Raw genomic sequence first — 14,140 nt, 5'->3', positions numbered from 1 at the left:
ATCTTTTATAAAAAGTTTATTCTTGTGAAAATATAAAATATCGATTAGCGTAACAGCAGCCAAAGCATATCACAACAAATTGCAAGATTACGTAATATAATACCAAAAAACACATTTAATGCAAATTTTCTTTTCCAATTTTTTTACCAACTGAAAGTCTATTAGCACTCTTTATCTTATTTTCTTTCAACACGGTATCAGTCTTGTTGGGTAATGATTGTCGCTTCAGCGGCTTCTTAAAATCGGTTGTTTTCGAGGGAAGTCCCGTTTTCTCTCCTACACTGTAGCTCCTAACAAATTTTCTTTCAGTATTTTGATTCCTTTTCAAATTATCGCTGGAGACTCTCCTTATAAACGCATTAGAGTTAAGTTTAGATTCATTTTTAACTGGTAAACCAGATCCTGAGTAATTTAGTTTTTGTTTCACCAAGGTTGGGCTAAAAACATTAATTATTTTTAATTWCAAACAAATTCAAAAATTACCTCTTAGGAATTGGCTTCCCTGGCCTGGCAAGTGGTGATATAACACGAGCAGAATTCTGTCCATCTGGTGTTGATTGTGCCATAGGTTTTAAATCAGATTCATTGATTGGAGTACTYGTTTTCTTCAATTTGTACTTTAAAGTTTTTGATTCGGATTTCGTAGGGGTCACTTTAAGTGTTCCACCTGAAAGAAATCAGAATGTTGCAATTTAAATCGGAAATCAATTGATTCTTACCACTTTTCCGTGCCATATTATCAACAGGAAGCACTGCCTTCATGGGCCCCCTTTTCACCAACTTCTCATCGATCTTTTTCGGTCTGAATTTTTTCGCGGGGTCACTCAAATTCTTACTATCATTACTCGAATTAGAGCAATTACTTRCCACGCTTTTATTAACATTAATAGTAACAACGYATTTTTGATTTTTAAATTTCGGTGGTAGAATTTTCGGACTTTCGAAAGTTTTCTCAGTGGATGATTTTGATTTCATTGACAGGTCCAAAGGGACGCAATTTTCGAAGYATTCGTTTTGGTGTAAGTTAGATTCCGAGAAACTTTTTTTCCGCAAATCCAAAACTTCGTAGTATTCGGCTGTTTCTAACGCTGGGACTGCTTCACTCTCAATTGAAGAATTACCAGAATCCTCCAAAACACACGAACGTGASCGAGTGCTAGCGCTAGAAAGGAGAATCTCGGCGAGGCTTGAAAGAAGGTTTTGGCCTTCAGATTTTTGTTTCTCGCTTGGTTTGTCAGTTGATAGAATGTCAGATAAAGTGGAAATCATCTCAAGAGCTTCCTTTGATTTAGAATTATTACTTCTGTTGGATTCGTTTTGAGAAGCTTTTGATACATTCAAATTAGGACCATTTTCGGAGCTTGGAGTAGTAAGAAACATTTTATCAACGGTTTTAAAAACTGATTCTTTGTCGCATTTTACAGGTTCTTCTAAATCATCAATGGTATTCGCTAGTTCTTCAGGTTCTTGGGTTGAATCCAGCATATTTCTTTCAGGGTCTTCTAAAAATCAAACGCATATAAAAAGGAAATTATTTTTACATGCAATATTACCTAAGTCTACTCTTGATAATGTGAGGATTTTTTCAAGAAACACAGAATCATTCTAAAAATATGAATTATTATTTTCTACTTAAAAAAAAAAAAATTCTTACAAGCTCCTCGCTGTCGTTTCCTTTTCCCTCACATGTCTTTTCACCAACATTTTCACTCTTGTTAAAGGTGGCTTTTTCGTAATTTTCGTAGTCGGTAATTTTAGACTCTAAAGTTATTGGCAGAGAATTATTTCTGCGATGAGATTGTAACGCATCTACAACCCCCAATGGTGAAGGTGTCTTAGTAAATATCTTATTAAAAAAATCTATAGTATCTCCAAAGGGCTCATTCATGATGTCAGTGTTACTGCTTGCAGATGAGAAAATTCTTGATGGAAAACTCTCTAGACTAGCTGAATTAAAGGACGGATTTATGGATGAAACACTTGAACTGATTGAGCATTTTGGGACATTTAAAAACGCAGTATTGAACAAAGAATCAATACTGGGGCTGTTTCCACTCCCGCTCTGTTTTGTTAACTCAGACATACCACAATCTGTAGTTTGAATTTCAGGCAAATTAACATTTGAGACAACAAAATCGTAAGTTTTTATGTTTGTTATTCCCAAAGATTCTCTCCCAATATCCAAGTTGTTCAAATTAAGTATTCCCAAGGATTCTCTACCAGAATCATCTCGCAAAAACTCCATCGAATCTCGACAAAATCTGAAAGTATTTGGGTCGAGAATACCCAAAGACTCTTTACCGAAATCCTCATTTTGAAGATTGCTAGCTAGTTTATGCAAAGGAGAATGAAATATTGAAGAATGTGTCCCAAAATCACGATATAAATCAAGATTATTTGGGTCAATTATGCCCAAAGATTCTCTTCCAAAATCATCAGTTTGTAAAAACTTTGAAGTTCCAACAAAATCATTACCGGTAGAAAATGTAACAACATTTGGCAAAGAGTTTCTTATTGGGGAGTCCGTGAATGAATCTTGACCAGCAAAATCCATCTTATCATCCATGTTAACTAAAAAACAAGGTTAAACGTAAAATTTATCACAYTTTGATAAACTCACGTTTAAAAAAAATAACTCCTGACCACGTAAGTTACATTAAGTCCACTTAAAAGAACATAAATAAAACACTAATTTGTCACCAATTAATCACATTTTCAAACATTAACACCAATTATTAAAATTTAAGAGAACCATCCGTTATGCTCACTTTTGATGCAKATTTGAAAAATGGCTAGTTAGTAGTTACATTCAAAACGCCAACAGAACAACACGAAAATAACTAGTGCAAGATTAATTTAAAATTTGGCGCGAGATAATTTAAAGATCAAATTTATCCTTTAACAGCATTTTAAAAAACCTGTAATTCTAAAAATATGGAACGGGGTTATTTTACTCCAAAATCCGCAAAATTTCATTTTTTTTCCAAATAATTATATCGTCAAGTTTTGTTTGTAATTTGTGTACATAGTTTGTTTTTATTATAATTCTCTTGTACTTTTCAGGCTAATTATTGGAAAAGTTTTACCAAACATGGTAAAAATGTAACTAATTTTACAAAGGATTTTCAACTAAAAATTAATTACACTTACACTCTGCCTTATTCGGGTAGTAAAAAATCTGGAAATGATTAATTTCGAGCGATATTCTTCAAATACGCATTACTCCAAGTTTAATTTTAGCGCAGTTATTTTAAGAGTGGATGTTTTGGACTGAATTTTAAATTATATAAGACCGGCGTACACGTCTAATATTTACAAATCGAAAAGAAAAACAGAATGCAAAAAGGCTGTTGGAAAGTTGATGAAAACGACGAAGGTAGATATTTTCCGATTGAAAAAATATTGAATGTTTTYCCCAAAGAGCTACATCAAATGACATTCATTTGACTTGGTTCTTTCATAGTTAATGATAAATGATTTTAGGTAGTGTTTCGAGTACATTTTACAAGCGTGATAAACACCATAAATTCTCTCACGAATTATGGACCGAAATGTATAAGTCCAAAAATACGGGCTCGAAAGGTATTTTCAAAATTAACAGCACCTCGCACTAAAATCTCATCTCATAAAACCGCATTTCGGCTTATTTTGCATAACCCTCAATGTTTTGTAGCCGTTTACATTGACTTGGAAGACGAAGAGCAAAGAGACGAGGAGCGGCAGTACTCGCAATGGTCCCAACTACCCGACCTACTCTTGGAAAAAATCTTCTCCTATTTGTCAATCCGCGAAAAATATTACGCGAGTTTAGTATGCAAGTCATGGTACCGTGCCTTTCATTTGCCCTATGTGTGGTCCCAGTTTGTGCTCGAGGACAACACACTGACCCGAGGAAGGTTCAACTATTACTCAGGGTGGCAATACGTCTTGGACCACTTGAGAACCCAAAACTGCCTCTCACAAGTCGGTCGCAATTTCCGTAAATTGACATTCGAGCCGATGCTCAATTTCTACAACTTGTATGAATTCATGAACATGGTGTCGTGGTGCACGGAACAGTCGCAGAATAAAGACAATCCGGAATTTGGAGTCGGCAAAAATATCCACACCTTGAAATTCACATTTCCGTGCAATATGACCAACAGAGACGACACGGAAAGAATCCGACTTTTCGGAACTGGGGGCAAACTGTTGGCAGCCCTAAAGCGACTCATGTCAAATTTGAAAAAACTGAAACGATTGGAATTAATCGACTTGATGTTGGACCCCAAAGAAGCGCAATTTCTSTTAGACGAAGTCTGCGAGGGCTGTTGCTTGACCTTGGACACCTTATCAGTGATTAACACGACTCGTATCCAATATGAGTTGTTTCACGTCGGTGTTTTCCTAAATTTACAAGTAATTATTGTGACATTTGCTCGCGTGATTTTAAAATAACAATTGCAGGTTTTGTACATCAGTCCGCAAAATTTGGGCGATGACATAATCGAGCTTCTTAGCCACACAAAAATAAAACATATTCATATTTTACAAAATAGGTACACTCCTAACGACATTAATATAAAACCAGTGGGTTTCAAGACTTGGAAAGTGGCCCGCAAAAATAATCCCGAATTGAGGGTTCACTTACAGCTCGAAAGTCTCAAAGAAAAACCCCTAATCTGGCAACAAGGGGCCCCTGTCAGTACAGTACTTTACGACTCGCCCCACATTATGGTACAATTCTACTCAAATTAAATTTGTGTTTCAGTAATTGTTTTAGTTGAGAGAGGATGCTTTAATGACTGCTATTGAATTCTACAAAGACACTCTTCGAGTTTTTGGCCATAAAAATATTCCCCGATTTCATCGAAAGAAATCGTTTGATGAGAGAGTTGACAGTAGTTTGATGCTCCTTGTACGGCAATGTTCTTACTTAAATACTTTAGTAAGTTGACAGATTTTCGGTGTCACTCTAATAAAAAAAATTTAAGGTTGTTACTGAAAGAATTTCAACCGCAACGGCTCTACTGTTGGCTTACACCGGCAAAAACTTGAAATATCTATTTATTAGAGGAAACGCTGTGATAATACGTTGTGATTGGGAACAAAATCCCGAGTGGAGCGACGAATTTTACACCTGGCTTAAAATAAATAGTCGTTCGTATGAATTAGTAGAAAAAGAAATCAGTCAAATTATGGGACGGAGATGGCAGTTCTTGAATGATAAACAATTTAAAAAGTTGCACTGCAATTTGCACGAGTTTTAAATTCATATTTTGATTATTACTTATTGCTTGGCTTTGCATTTTGGTTTATTTTAAAGATAAGTTTTTGGTAATCGATAATTTCATACAGAGCGTTAAGTGAATAATAAAAGGATGATTTATTTACGTAACACTCTGTAAAAGGTGTTTCAGTAATARACAATTCTAAAACACCTCTATATTTAAGAAAATGCATTGTTTGTTTCATGTGCAAAGAATTCAATGATCATTTTCTTTGTTTGAAAAATTGGGATTACTGAATTTATACAGAATTCATGTTTCACTTTTTCCAAAAATGATGACACCTGAATTTCTTTGAAAACTGAGAAATCGTCACAGCCACCCGTGCGAGTATTTTTTAAATAAAAATTTTACATTTATTAAAATAAGAGATTTCTTTCTCTTGTACATGAAATAGGCGTTGCTTCTTAAACAAACCCACAGTGTGATACTATGTAAATTTGTAAAACTTAACGCGGATAAGTGTCAATTTACATTTCTACTTGAATAAAAATACCCATATTTTCCACCGTTTCATTTATTCGCCTTCATGTTTGGGTATATTAATAAACATTTGTGCATACATGTGCCCCAAGGCCTCGATGTTCCTCTGCATAATAATCCTCAAAGTGTTGGTATAAACCTCTGTCGGCCTTGACAACGTGGGGTCTCTCCAATGTATACCGTTTTGGTCACAGACGAACAAAGCCGGTGACGGTATGTGATCCCTCATATAACACCAAATACAATCTTTCAAAATTGCAACAATCTGAAATCAATTTTTGATTTCAATCAAATTTCAATCCTCGAATTGTTTAAACTCACCTCAAAACACTTCAAACTCGGCAAAACATCTCTAATACTGGACAAAGGGGGCGGTAACAACTGTCCCAAAGCCATCACATCGATCACTTTGATTGTCGTATTCATTAACGCTTTGTAATTRTCAGTCACGTGTGATTTACTCTGTTCGCCTGTACTCTTCCATTGGTGGATTAGAGTGGCCGTTAAGGCCCGAATTAAGACGGAACAGTAGCAAAGGGCCGGTCTATACACAGCTACAAAGCTAAGCAAGTCCCATAAAACCGGTGCGTTYCTGAACAGGCGTCTAATAAAGAGGTCTCGCTCGATGGTAACTTTCGAAAATTCCTCATCGGGCCATGGCAGGCCGTTATACATCACGTCAGGACTGACAAACTGGACCAACAAAAGCGAAACCAAAGTCACACTCTCGAGGGATATGTCTGAGAATTTTGAATCGACGTCTTCCGGAAGAGAACAGCAAGATTTTATAGCATTGATTAATTCCGAAGTGTTGGAGGCGACGACATTTGGAGGCAAGTCGTTGGGTGGGAGGAGTTTTCTCTTGCCTCTCCCTATAATCCCACCGTTGAACACCGAGGAGTGTTTCGTCAACGGAATTGTTTTGTTCTAAAAATATTAAATTAATTTTTTTCTCAAAAAATGAGCACTTAATTCTCTTACAATTTTTTTGTTTTGTTTCAGTAACAATTTCTCCGAGCTTTCATCATAATGTGTGATGTTTTTAGCACCAAATAAAATATTGTCTTTGCGAAATAGGGCTCGTTCCAGCAATTCGCGTAAAGCCAAAACCCTTGCAACCTTGGAATGGGTACAAAATCGGCGTAAAAGGCAGTTAATGCGTTTAAAACCTTTCGTTTTTTTAGACGTGCCTAAAATAATCACTAATTTATTCAAAAATAAACAAGTTATGTTAATGGCACCTTCTTCGTTACAACAAATAAAAAAATAATTCACCGTTGATTGAGTCAAATTTAAGACAACCTCAACTGGCAAGTTATCCAAGTTGTTACCAACCGGAATGTCTAAGTTGCTCAAAATTTCCGAAATGATGTGCACGTGGTCAGTTTCGTTCCCAAATATCGAGGTCAACTTGACTAAATTAGTTAAAATTGCTTTTGATATAATGTGGGAGTTTAATATCGAAACTCGGCCACTTTTTTCCCACCTAAACCAACAATAAATCTCCAGCGTCACACAAATTTAGACTTACTTTAACAACGTCAATAAATTGTCCCAAGTCCGACCCATGTCCTGATTTTTTCGCACATTCCTGCTCAAAATCTGCTCAAGTACGACAGAAAAATAGCCCTTTTTTTCGGTATACGGCCAACTAGTCTTGTTCACAAGCTCGTGTGTTAAAATTTTGACCAATAAACTCAAGTGTTCGGAAGTCTTGGAATTTTGAAACATAAAGTTCACTGAACGAACTAACAATGAAGGGTTGTTGTGACCCAAAAAAATCACTATTTGGGCAGCAACTTGCGATCTAATTTCTTTCGCATTTAGAAGYTTRTTGTGGARTTCGTCCAAGTCGTGTGAACAGGAAMTCAGCAATTCGATTTGTTTGTCATTACGGACATTTTCGTCAATTCTGTAGATCACATTTTCTGTAATGATCAACTTTGACAATWWTAAAGTGAAATAAAATCTAGACTTACGCAATATTTCAAGTGATTTTTCTTTAATTGCTTGCGTTGTTGCGTCGCTTGGATTGGAATCAATTGATATGCAATCTAGTAATAAATTGATAATCTGAATACCGCCATTATCACAGCTTAGTATTAGAGTTAGTAAAAGGTCTTCCAAAATTTCATTTGAACCAAAATACCGGCACCAGTCTTCAATAAAAGAGCACAGTTTGTAAATTGTGTCAACTGAAACTAAACCAAAAATAGAATCACTTTTTTACACATTTTGACTTACGTATGTGCTTCATGTCGTTACAAATGGACGAAAACAACGTTGAAGACAAAAAAGACAACTGCAATATGAAAGGCACTGTAGCTTTCTTCTGTAATTTATTTGCGTCACTATCTTGACTCTCCTGTTTAATGCTCCACTGAAACAAAGTAATCATATTTAGCCCCCAAAAAGTCCCCCTTACTTGAAACATCTCCAAAATAGCTGATCTAATGTCCTTGCTGTGACTTCCAGCCAAGTGCCCCAAAATCCCCACAACCGAGCGCAATTTTGGCGAATTACTCCCCTGTTCATAAGATTTAATCTGACAAAAGTCTTTCAGACCACAAGATAAGACTCGCGTGATGACAGTATAGGGAAAACAGCTCCCGACATGAGCCACAACCCAATCAAAATTAGGCGAATGTTTCACTGAGGTGTCCAAAAGCGCATTGATACAAGATTCGGTGTCTGAGTGCATGAGACTTGAGAGACATTTCGTGTTTATATCAACCAGGATTTTGGTGGCTCTGCAGTTCATCCACAGTTGAAGAGTTTCATTTAAATCTGGAAAATTTCAAGTAATAAATAAAAATGATTCAGTTTGGAACATACTCGTAGAGATGTGCGCTCGCCCTGCGAATTTTGTAGACACTTCTCCTAGCAGGTCCAAAGACCAGGTGCTCACGATAGGGGCCCATGCTGTAGGGTTATCACTTATGAAGTTGCTCAAAACTGTGTGAATTTCAGAAACAACTGCTTCGTCGGTTTCTGATTGTGTTGCAACTTCACCCGTCTTGATTTCATTCTACAATAAGAAATTAATACAAAGAATTAATTTGGTAAACCCCACCTCTACAGCTTGAATATAATTAGAAGCAGCTTCACTGAAGACGTTACTGAAATACTCAAATAAAGCTGTGCGAGCCGCTGGTATGTTTTTAAAGAGCCTTAAAGCTGTTTTTGTGAGATCTAGTAAGTTGCATCTTTCCTTTTTAAGGGCCCCCTTGATGAACGTGTGCAACTCGTTTAGTAAGTCTTGTTGGGGGGCATTACGAATTACAGTGGCGTGTGACAACATTTATGATTACACTTTCCGACCAACAATACATTAATAAATTACAATTATTTTTTGCAACATTTTTGAGGTTAGGCTCTGGCTAAATAGTCCAGAGGGCGCTAGCGCAAATTTTCAAATTTGATTTTTTAACCTAAAATATTCACAAAAATTACAAAAACTTGTCCCTCCATTGCAAAAAGTGTGTTGTTTTTATTTAAATGGTATTTTTTTGCCTAATTCTAATTTTATTTTAGGTGACTTTGTGGGTGGAAACTCAAAATGTGAATCACTGGACTTTGAAAGGAATTCCAGCAAATTTGACTTTGGGTAAGGCTGATTCATCCATTTTTAATTGTAGTTCATGTTTGATAAAATCTGATGATTTGTGGGGGTGATAGTATCTGTTATCATCAAATTCGATGGGTACTAGGGGTTCATGAAACCACCCGTAACTACAATAAGTCTAATTAAAAATAAATTTGACAATAATTCATTAACCATTGGTTTTCTGTTGAAGGCCAGGGATGCCTTTCTCTCGGCGTATCATATTTGACTTTTTTGATTTTTTCCATGAGCACCGGGTCAGCCACATCATTACTATTCTGCCCCTCATATTTTGAATAAAATTTACTCGTCAGCAAAGTCTCTACAAGAAATCACTCAAAACCGTCCAAACGCCCCCAGAACTCACTATTAAAGTCCGGAGTGTACGTATCGTAAACTTGAAAATGTTTTAAATCTTTCTCAAACCGCTCTTTCAAAAACGCAAGAGCTTCAACCCCCATAATCGGCGCCATTTTTGCAATAAAACACGAGAATTTTGAACAAGCAAAAAAATAAATTTTATTTGACAAGTTTGAAAGATTACATGCTGTCTTGGTCATTCTCCCAAGCGAGAATCTTATTCATATTTGCGATTTTTTTTGTACTCCAGGGTTCTAAAGGGTCAGGTGAGTCAGTATCATCGGAGTCGAAGTGATCGTTGGCTGACCGGCAAGGTCTCGGTTCAACCGCGGGCGCAACCCTAAAAAACAATTGAAAAACGTTCGCTATATAACTAGAAATTACTTATTGTTTCTCGCAGTTTTACTCCGTTTTTTACGCTTATTTGGTTTGATGTTGGATGACTGAACTTCGGCACCTTCACCGGAGCCTTGAACTCGCACCGTTTCCGAAATTGTGACCGACCTAAAGTGGGTAACTGTACCGATAGTTTTTTTTTTTTAATAAAGAGGGAGCTTACACGTTTTCCTCAAGGGCCACATCGATATTAATTGGTCTGATTTGGGCAACGTCAACCACCTGTTTTAACGACTCTTTCACCAACTTTATCCTCTCTTCAGCATAGTCTAAATCAGAGWTTTCGACATTTTTTTCATTGGTTTCATTATTGACCGTATCAGTGGAGCTTGATTGTGATCCCGGCACCAGTTTTTTCTTATCTGAAGCTTTAGATCGAGCTGAGGAGTTTCGCACATTTGCCGATTTGGCCCTTTTCGTCCTGGCAATTTTTCCTAGCAGAGGAGGCTCTAGAATASATATTGACATTTTAAACCCCCAAACTGAGACAATTTTACCCCCAAAACTTTCACTATCACTTGGATCTAAAGCCGCATATTTCTTTTTAATTGTTTCCTCAACTTTTCTCACGAAAGTCTCAGTTCCGGKAAAAATCCCAGCTAAACTTTTAACACTTTTCGTTTGTGGCTTTGTCATTGATAACTCTTCGCAATCTTTTAAATTTGCGGCCGACAACGCAAGCATTTTTAATTTTTCCGGGTCGCAATTACTGTCATTAGCGTTTATTACAAGTTCCCTGAAAGGGTCTTCCAAACTTGCYACTTTTTCGTCTTTTTTRACATTATTTGGCATGGTGTTATACCCCTGAGATTCGGTAAGTTGGGTCACTGTTCCTATCATAGCCAAGGCTCCCACTCCAGTCTGTTGAGCGTTCAAAGCTGAATTTATCTGGTTATTGACAGCCACCGCACTCGCTGTTGTTGTCGGTGGACCAGATTTAGGATTCGTGGCCAAATTTAGGCCCTGGGAAGCCCCCACAATATCCAAATCGTGCGTGAAAGTCATAACATCCAAAGCTGTGGTTAAAGCATCCCCGAAACCACCAGTTAAATTTGGCCCTTGCGGGTCAAGCAGAGGGTCTTTCACAGGTTTCTTTGTTTTCACTGGTGTATTAATAGACTCGCGGCCCCACATCAAACAACGCATTTCTTCACCGGTTAAACCTCGCTTTTTGAGAGCGTTTATTGTTACTTTACCTACTCTCTACAAAAAAATCATTGTCACTAATTTTCAATCACGAAATAATAATTACCTTCCAATTGGCCACAGCTCCTTTTCTTTGTTTTGCTCGTGTTTTACTCTTGGATTTAATAACCAAAACTCCGCGTTTTTCGATACTAGGATCTTGTTCACTAGGTCCTAGTGAAATACTGTACTCTTGTAAATAATGCTGGGCGTCGGATTGTGGGATTGCTCGTTCTAGGGCTATGACTATTTTAGCCCATTGTTTGACCCACTCTTTTTCGCTTTGTTCGATAACATGAGCGTAGGTGTTGCCCATCATGGCGATTAACATGTTAAGTAGTAAAATTGGAACAAAAACCATGAAGATGGCAAAGACTGTTTTGCTTACAGCCGGGTACGTGGTTGCACCTAACTCTGAATACTACAATTTCAAAATTAAATCAATTTATAAATAAAATGAACAAAGTACTTCATAATTGCCCAAAGTTATTTGGAATAAAGCCATCCAAGTCGATATATAAGTATTATATAAAGAAGTTTTAACGCCGGGAAATCCCTTATAGAGAAAATAAAACGACTGCGAAAAACCGAATAAAAAAACCGTGTAAATGATCCCAAAAGTCAACATATCGCCGGTAATCATGCTGTAAATCATTGTGACAAAAGGACCAGTTAAACGCACGGCTCTAAAATCAGAAATCTAAAAAATAAAAGAAAGTCGGTAATACAGAAACCTGTACCCTGCAAAAAACATAAGAAGAAACCAAGATCCAGGTACTGCAAAACACAAAATAGCCTCCTCAGTTTCTTTGTCACCATATAATCTACATGGAATACAAGCCAAGATGAGAAAATTCGAAATAAGGAAAATTAATTTCGGGGGTGAGTTCAGCTGAAAGTTAAAATTAGAGATGTTTTTTCGAAATCAATTTATTACTTGTTGTTTCAAAAATGCAGTAAGTCCTTGATTACGGATTTCATCCCCTTGTTGCAAAACTAAATAACTGAGGACACCTAAAATTGTGCCAACTTCACACACGTATCTGGGAGGGGGGAGATGATTTAGTTAACGAGTAGAAGTAACTAAACTAGGGATTCGTTACCTAGCTATTAGTGTTACATCATCAGACCAAGTTAAAAGAGACTCGTCTGGGTCTTCCGGTCTCAAGTAAACAGCCAAAGATAGAAATAACAAATGAACAACGAGGATAAGAAGTCGTTTCAAAAATTGGTTCTAGAAACGGTTTTTAGTGAAAAACTAATTCAAAACCTGGGAATTACGCGTGCAAATGTTTTCCATTTTTCTTCCAATAATCTTTGAATAATTCCACCGTCAAGCATAGCCAAATGTTCTTCTTTAGTTCCGTTTAAAATAATAAACAGGGCTGAATTCCAGTCTAAAAAAAAATGTCGGGCTTATTAAAATTAAAATTCGTGCATAATGTTTACTTGTGCGTCCATCCGGTAGTAATGTATCCAAAGCATTTAAAAAATACGCCGAACACGTGATGTTGCTATACCTCCAAAACTCCTTAGCTGAAAGTTCCAACATTTCGCGAAAAACTTCAGCTCGGCCTAACTTACAAGCCAGAGTTAGGGGAGTTAGTCCTGCTTTATTCACAATTCCATTACTTGCCGGTAGCTTCGGGTGTCTCAAAGCGTAACCAAACATGTCCAACTTGTCACAAACCACAACCATGTGCAAAATCATATTTCCGAAGTTGTCCTGATAGTCGGGGTGAGCTCCGCTGTCTAACAACAAATTGTAGACACTTTCATTAGCGCAACAAGCGGCCCACGCTAAGGGGTATTCCCCTAAATAGGCAAGACCTTCGTATTCGGTGTGTTTGGCCGGTTTTTGCCGTTGTTGGTCCCTAGGGAGGAAAAAACTACCAATGGCTCTCTGATTCACATTTGCTCCCGCCTCGACCAAGTCTTGGACTAACTCATTGTTGTTGTAAGCGATAGCTAGATGTAGGGCGCTCGCCCCTAGGTACTCTTCGCCCTCAACAACATCGAGGGCCAGTTTAGGGAAACATTTAATCAGAGTTCTAGCTAGTCTAGTGTGAATTTTTGTATCGCAAATTATAAGAACATGAAGCAAAGACTCGCCTAAGGAGCCTCTGTATTTCATCTGCCAGCAAGCCTCGTGGTCTGTCCACTTCGCGAGGGGATCATACCGGCTCAAAGACGCCTCAATTGGAAGAATAACTTGCTCGTGATCGCGGAATTTCCACCTCAAATACTCCGATCTGTTGATGATCTGGCCTTTGCCTTCCTGATACATGAACTGGCTAAATTGTTCACGGATCAATTTTTCCACTTCGGCTTGACCCTTCGCATTGTATGCGTCGATTAATTCGCCCCCTACGAGTCACATGAGACAAAGAAATTTTTCGACTTGATTTACCTTTCTTATAATTTGCTAAATCATAAAGTAGGCATTGGTCTTGGTTCGATGCTTGGCTAATAACCCGATCGAGAATAGAGCCCCCTTGGAAAATATTACCTTTCCGCTTTTTGCACGGTTTGCACACTTTTGCACCCATTTCAAAACAGTTGTGATCAATAATAGGTCAGGGTGAGTGAATTATGTCAAGGTGGGTTGGTACCGGGTGGTACGGCTTTTGCAGTAGGGGTAGATGACGCTAAAGAAATCATAATTATCTGAAACCACTTGAATTCGAATTTGAATCGATACATAAGTATTACGTAGACATGGGAATCCCAAATTTATGTAGAATAAAATTATTGCAAAAATCCTCAAATCATCATTACCTGTAAATCATTATAACAAAAACATATGTAAAGCCAAGTATAAATAGAAGTAGAAATAGAAAAATGC

General features: G+C 37.2%; 5 protein-coding genes across 9 annotated transcripts; 1 reads left to right on the top strand and 4 right to left on the bottom strand.

Moving 5' to 3' along the window:
* Position 1: 1 nt before the first annotated feature.
* On the bottom strand, positions 2 to 3,205 carry LOC123015854. Of its 3 annotated transcripts, none has more exons than XM_044415882.1 (6): positions 2,621 to 3,205; positions 1,655 to 2,571; positions 1,554 to 1,605; positions 723 to 1,502; positions 484 to 667; positions 2 to 437 (listed from the first exon to the last, which is right to left on the bottom strand). In XM_044415882.1, the coding sequence occupies exons 2-6, from the start codon at positions 2,564 to 2,566 to the stop codon at positions 116 to 118; spliced, it is 2,250 nt and encodes a 749-aa protein (XP_044271817.1). In that variant the 5' UTR covers positions 2,567 to 2,571; positions 2,621 to 3,205; the 3' UTR covers positions 2 to 115. The 3 variants fall into 3 exon arrangements, with proteins under 3 accessions (XP_044271817.1, XP_044271818.1, XP_044271816.1); XM_044415883.1 differs by having other exon boundaries at positions 720 to 1,499; positions 2,621 to 3,199; XM_044415881.1 differs by having other exon boundaries at positions 720 to 1,502; positions 2,621 to 3,195.
* On the top strand, positions 3,039 to 5,767 carry LOC123015857. 3 transcript variants are annotated; one of them, XM_044415885.1, is made up of 6 exons: positions 3,039 to 3,376; positions 3,484 to 3,582; positions 3,674 to 4,398; positions 4,447 to 4,716; positions 4,763 to 4,927; positions 4,974 to 5,767. In XM_044415885.1, exons 1-6 carry the CDS (start codon positions 3,337 to 3,339, stop codon positions 5,247 to 5,249), a joined length of 1,575 nt encoding a protein of 524 aa, XP_044271820.1. In that variant the 5' UTR covers positions 3,039 to 3,336; the 3' UTR covers positions 5,250 to 5,767. The 3 variants fall into 3 exon arrangements, with proteins under 3 accessions (XP_044271820.1, XP_044271821.1, XP_044271822.1); XM_044415887.1 differs by having other exon boundaries at positions 3,354 to 3,376; positions 3,488 to 3,582; XM_044415886.1 differs by lacking the exon at positions 3,484 to 3,582.
* Positions 5,768 to 5,771: 4 nt separating this feature from the next.
* On the bottom strand, positions 5,772 to 9,192 carry LOC123015852 (integrator complex subunit 5). The gene is made up of 10 exons (XM_044415878.1): positions 8,824 to 9,192; positions 8,586 to 8,778; positions 8,176 to 8,537; positions 7,995 to 8,130; positions 7,730 to 7,951; positions 7,282 to 7,678; positions 6,992 to 7,236; positions 6,732 to 6,940; positions 6,072 to 6,677; positions 5,772 to 6,015 (listed from the first exon to the last, which is right to left on the bottom strand). The coding sequence occupies exons 1-10, from the start codon at positions 9,049 to 9,051 to the stop codon at positions 5,785 to 5,787; spliced, it is 2,829 nt and encodes a 942-aa protein (XP_044271813.1). The 5' UTR covers positions 9,052 to 9,192; the 3' UTR covers positions 5,772 to 5,784.
* Positions 9,193 to 9,315: 123 nt separating this feature from the next.
* LOC123015862 lies at positions 9,316 to 9,883 on the bottom strand. Its single transcript, XM_044415895.1, has 3 exons — positions 9,722 to 9,883; positions 9,529 to 9,676; positions 9,316 to 9,482 (listed from the first exon to the last, which is right to left on the bottom strand). The coding sequence occupies exons 1-3, from the start codon at positions 9,825 to 9,827 to the stop codon at positions 9,317 to 9,319; spliced, it is 420 nt and encodes a 139-aa protein (XP_044271830.1). The 5' UTR covers positions 9,828 to 9,883; the 3' UTR covers position 9,316.
* On the bottom strand, positions 9,855 to 14,138 carry LOC123015851. Its single transcript, XM_044415877.1, has 12 exons — positions 13,706 to 14,138; positions 12,745 to 13,662; positions 12,577 to 12,692; positions 12,399 to 12,529; positions 12,233 to 12,338; positions 12,036 to 12,187; positions 11,765 to 11,981; positions 11,363 to 11,716; positions 10,608 to 11,313; positions 10,274 to 10,559; positions 10,099 to 10,218; positions 9,855 to 10,054 (listed from the first exon to the last, which is right to left on the bottom strand). Exons 1-12 carry the CDS (start codon positions 13,842 to 13,844, stop codon positions 9,895 to 9,897), a joined length of 3,405 nt encoding a protein of 1,134 aa, XP_044271812.1. The 5' UTR covers positions 13,845 to 14,138; the 3' UTR covers positions 9,855 to 9,894.
* Positions 14,139 to 14,140: the final 2 nt, after the last annotated feature.

This window comes from Tribolium madens, unplaced genomic scaffold, assembly GCF_015345945.1.
Source record: "Tribolium madens isolate multiple individuals breed KSU strain unplaced genomic scaffold, Tmad_KSU_1.1 Scaffold_19;HRSCAF=116;Tcas5.2_LG9, whole genome shotgun sequence".
NCBI classification, from domain to species: domain Eukaryota; kingdom Metazoa; phylum Arthropoda; class Insecta; order Coleoptera; family Tenebrionidae; genus Tribolium; species Tribolium madens.
This window is presented reverse-complemented; position numbering and strand designations above follow the sequence as displayed.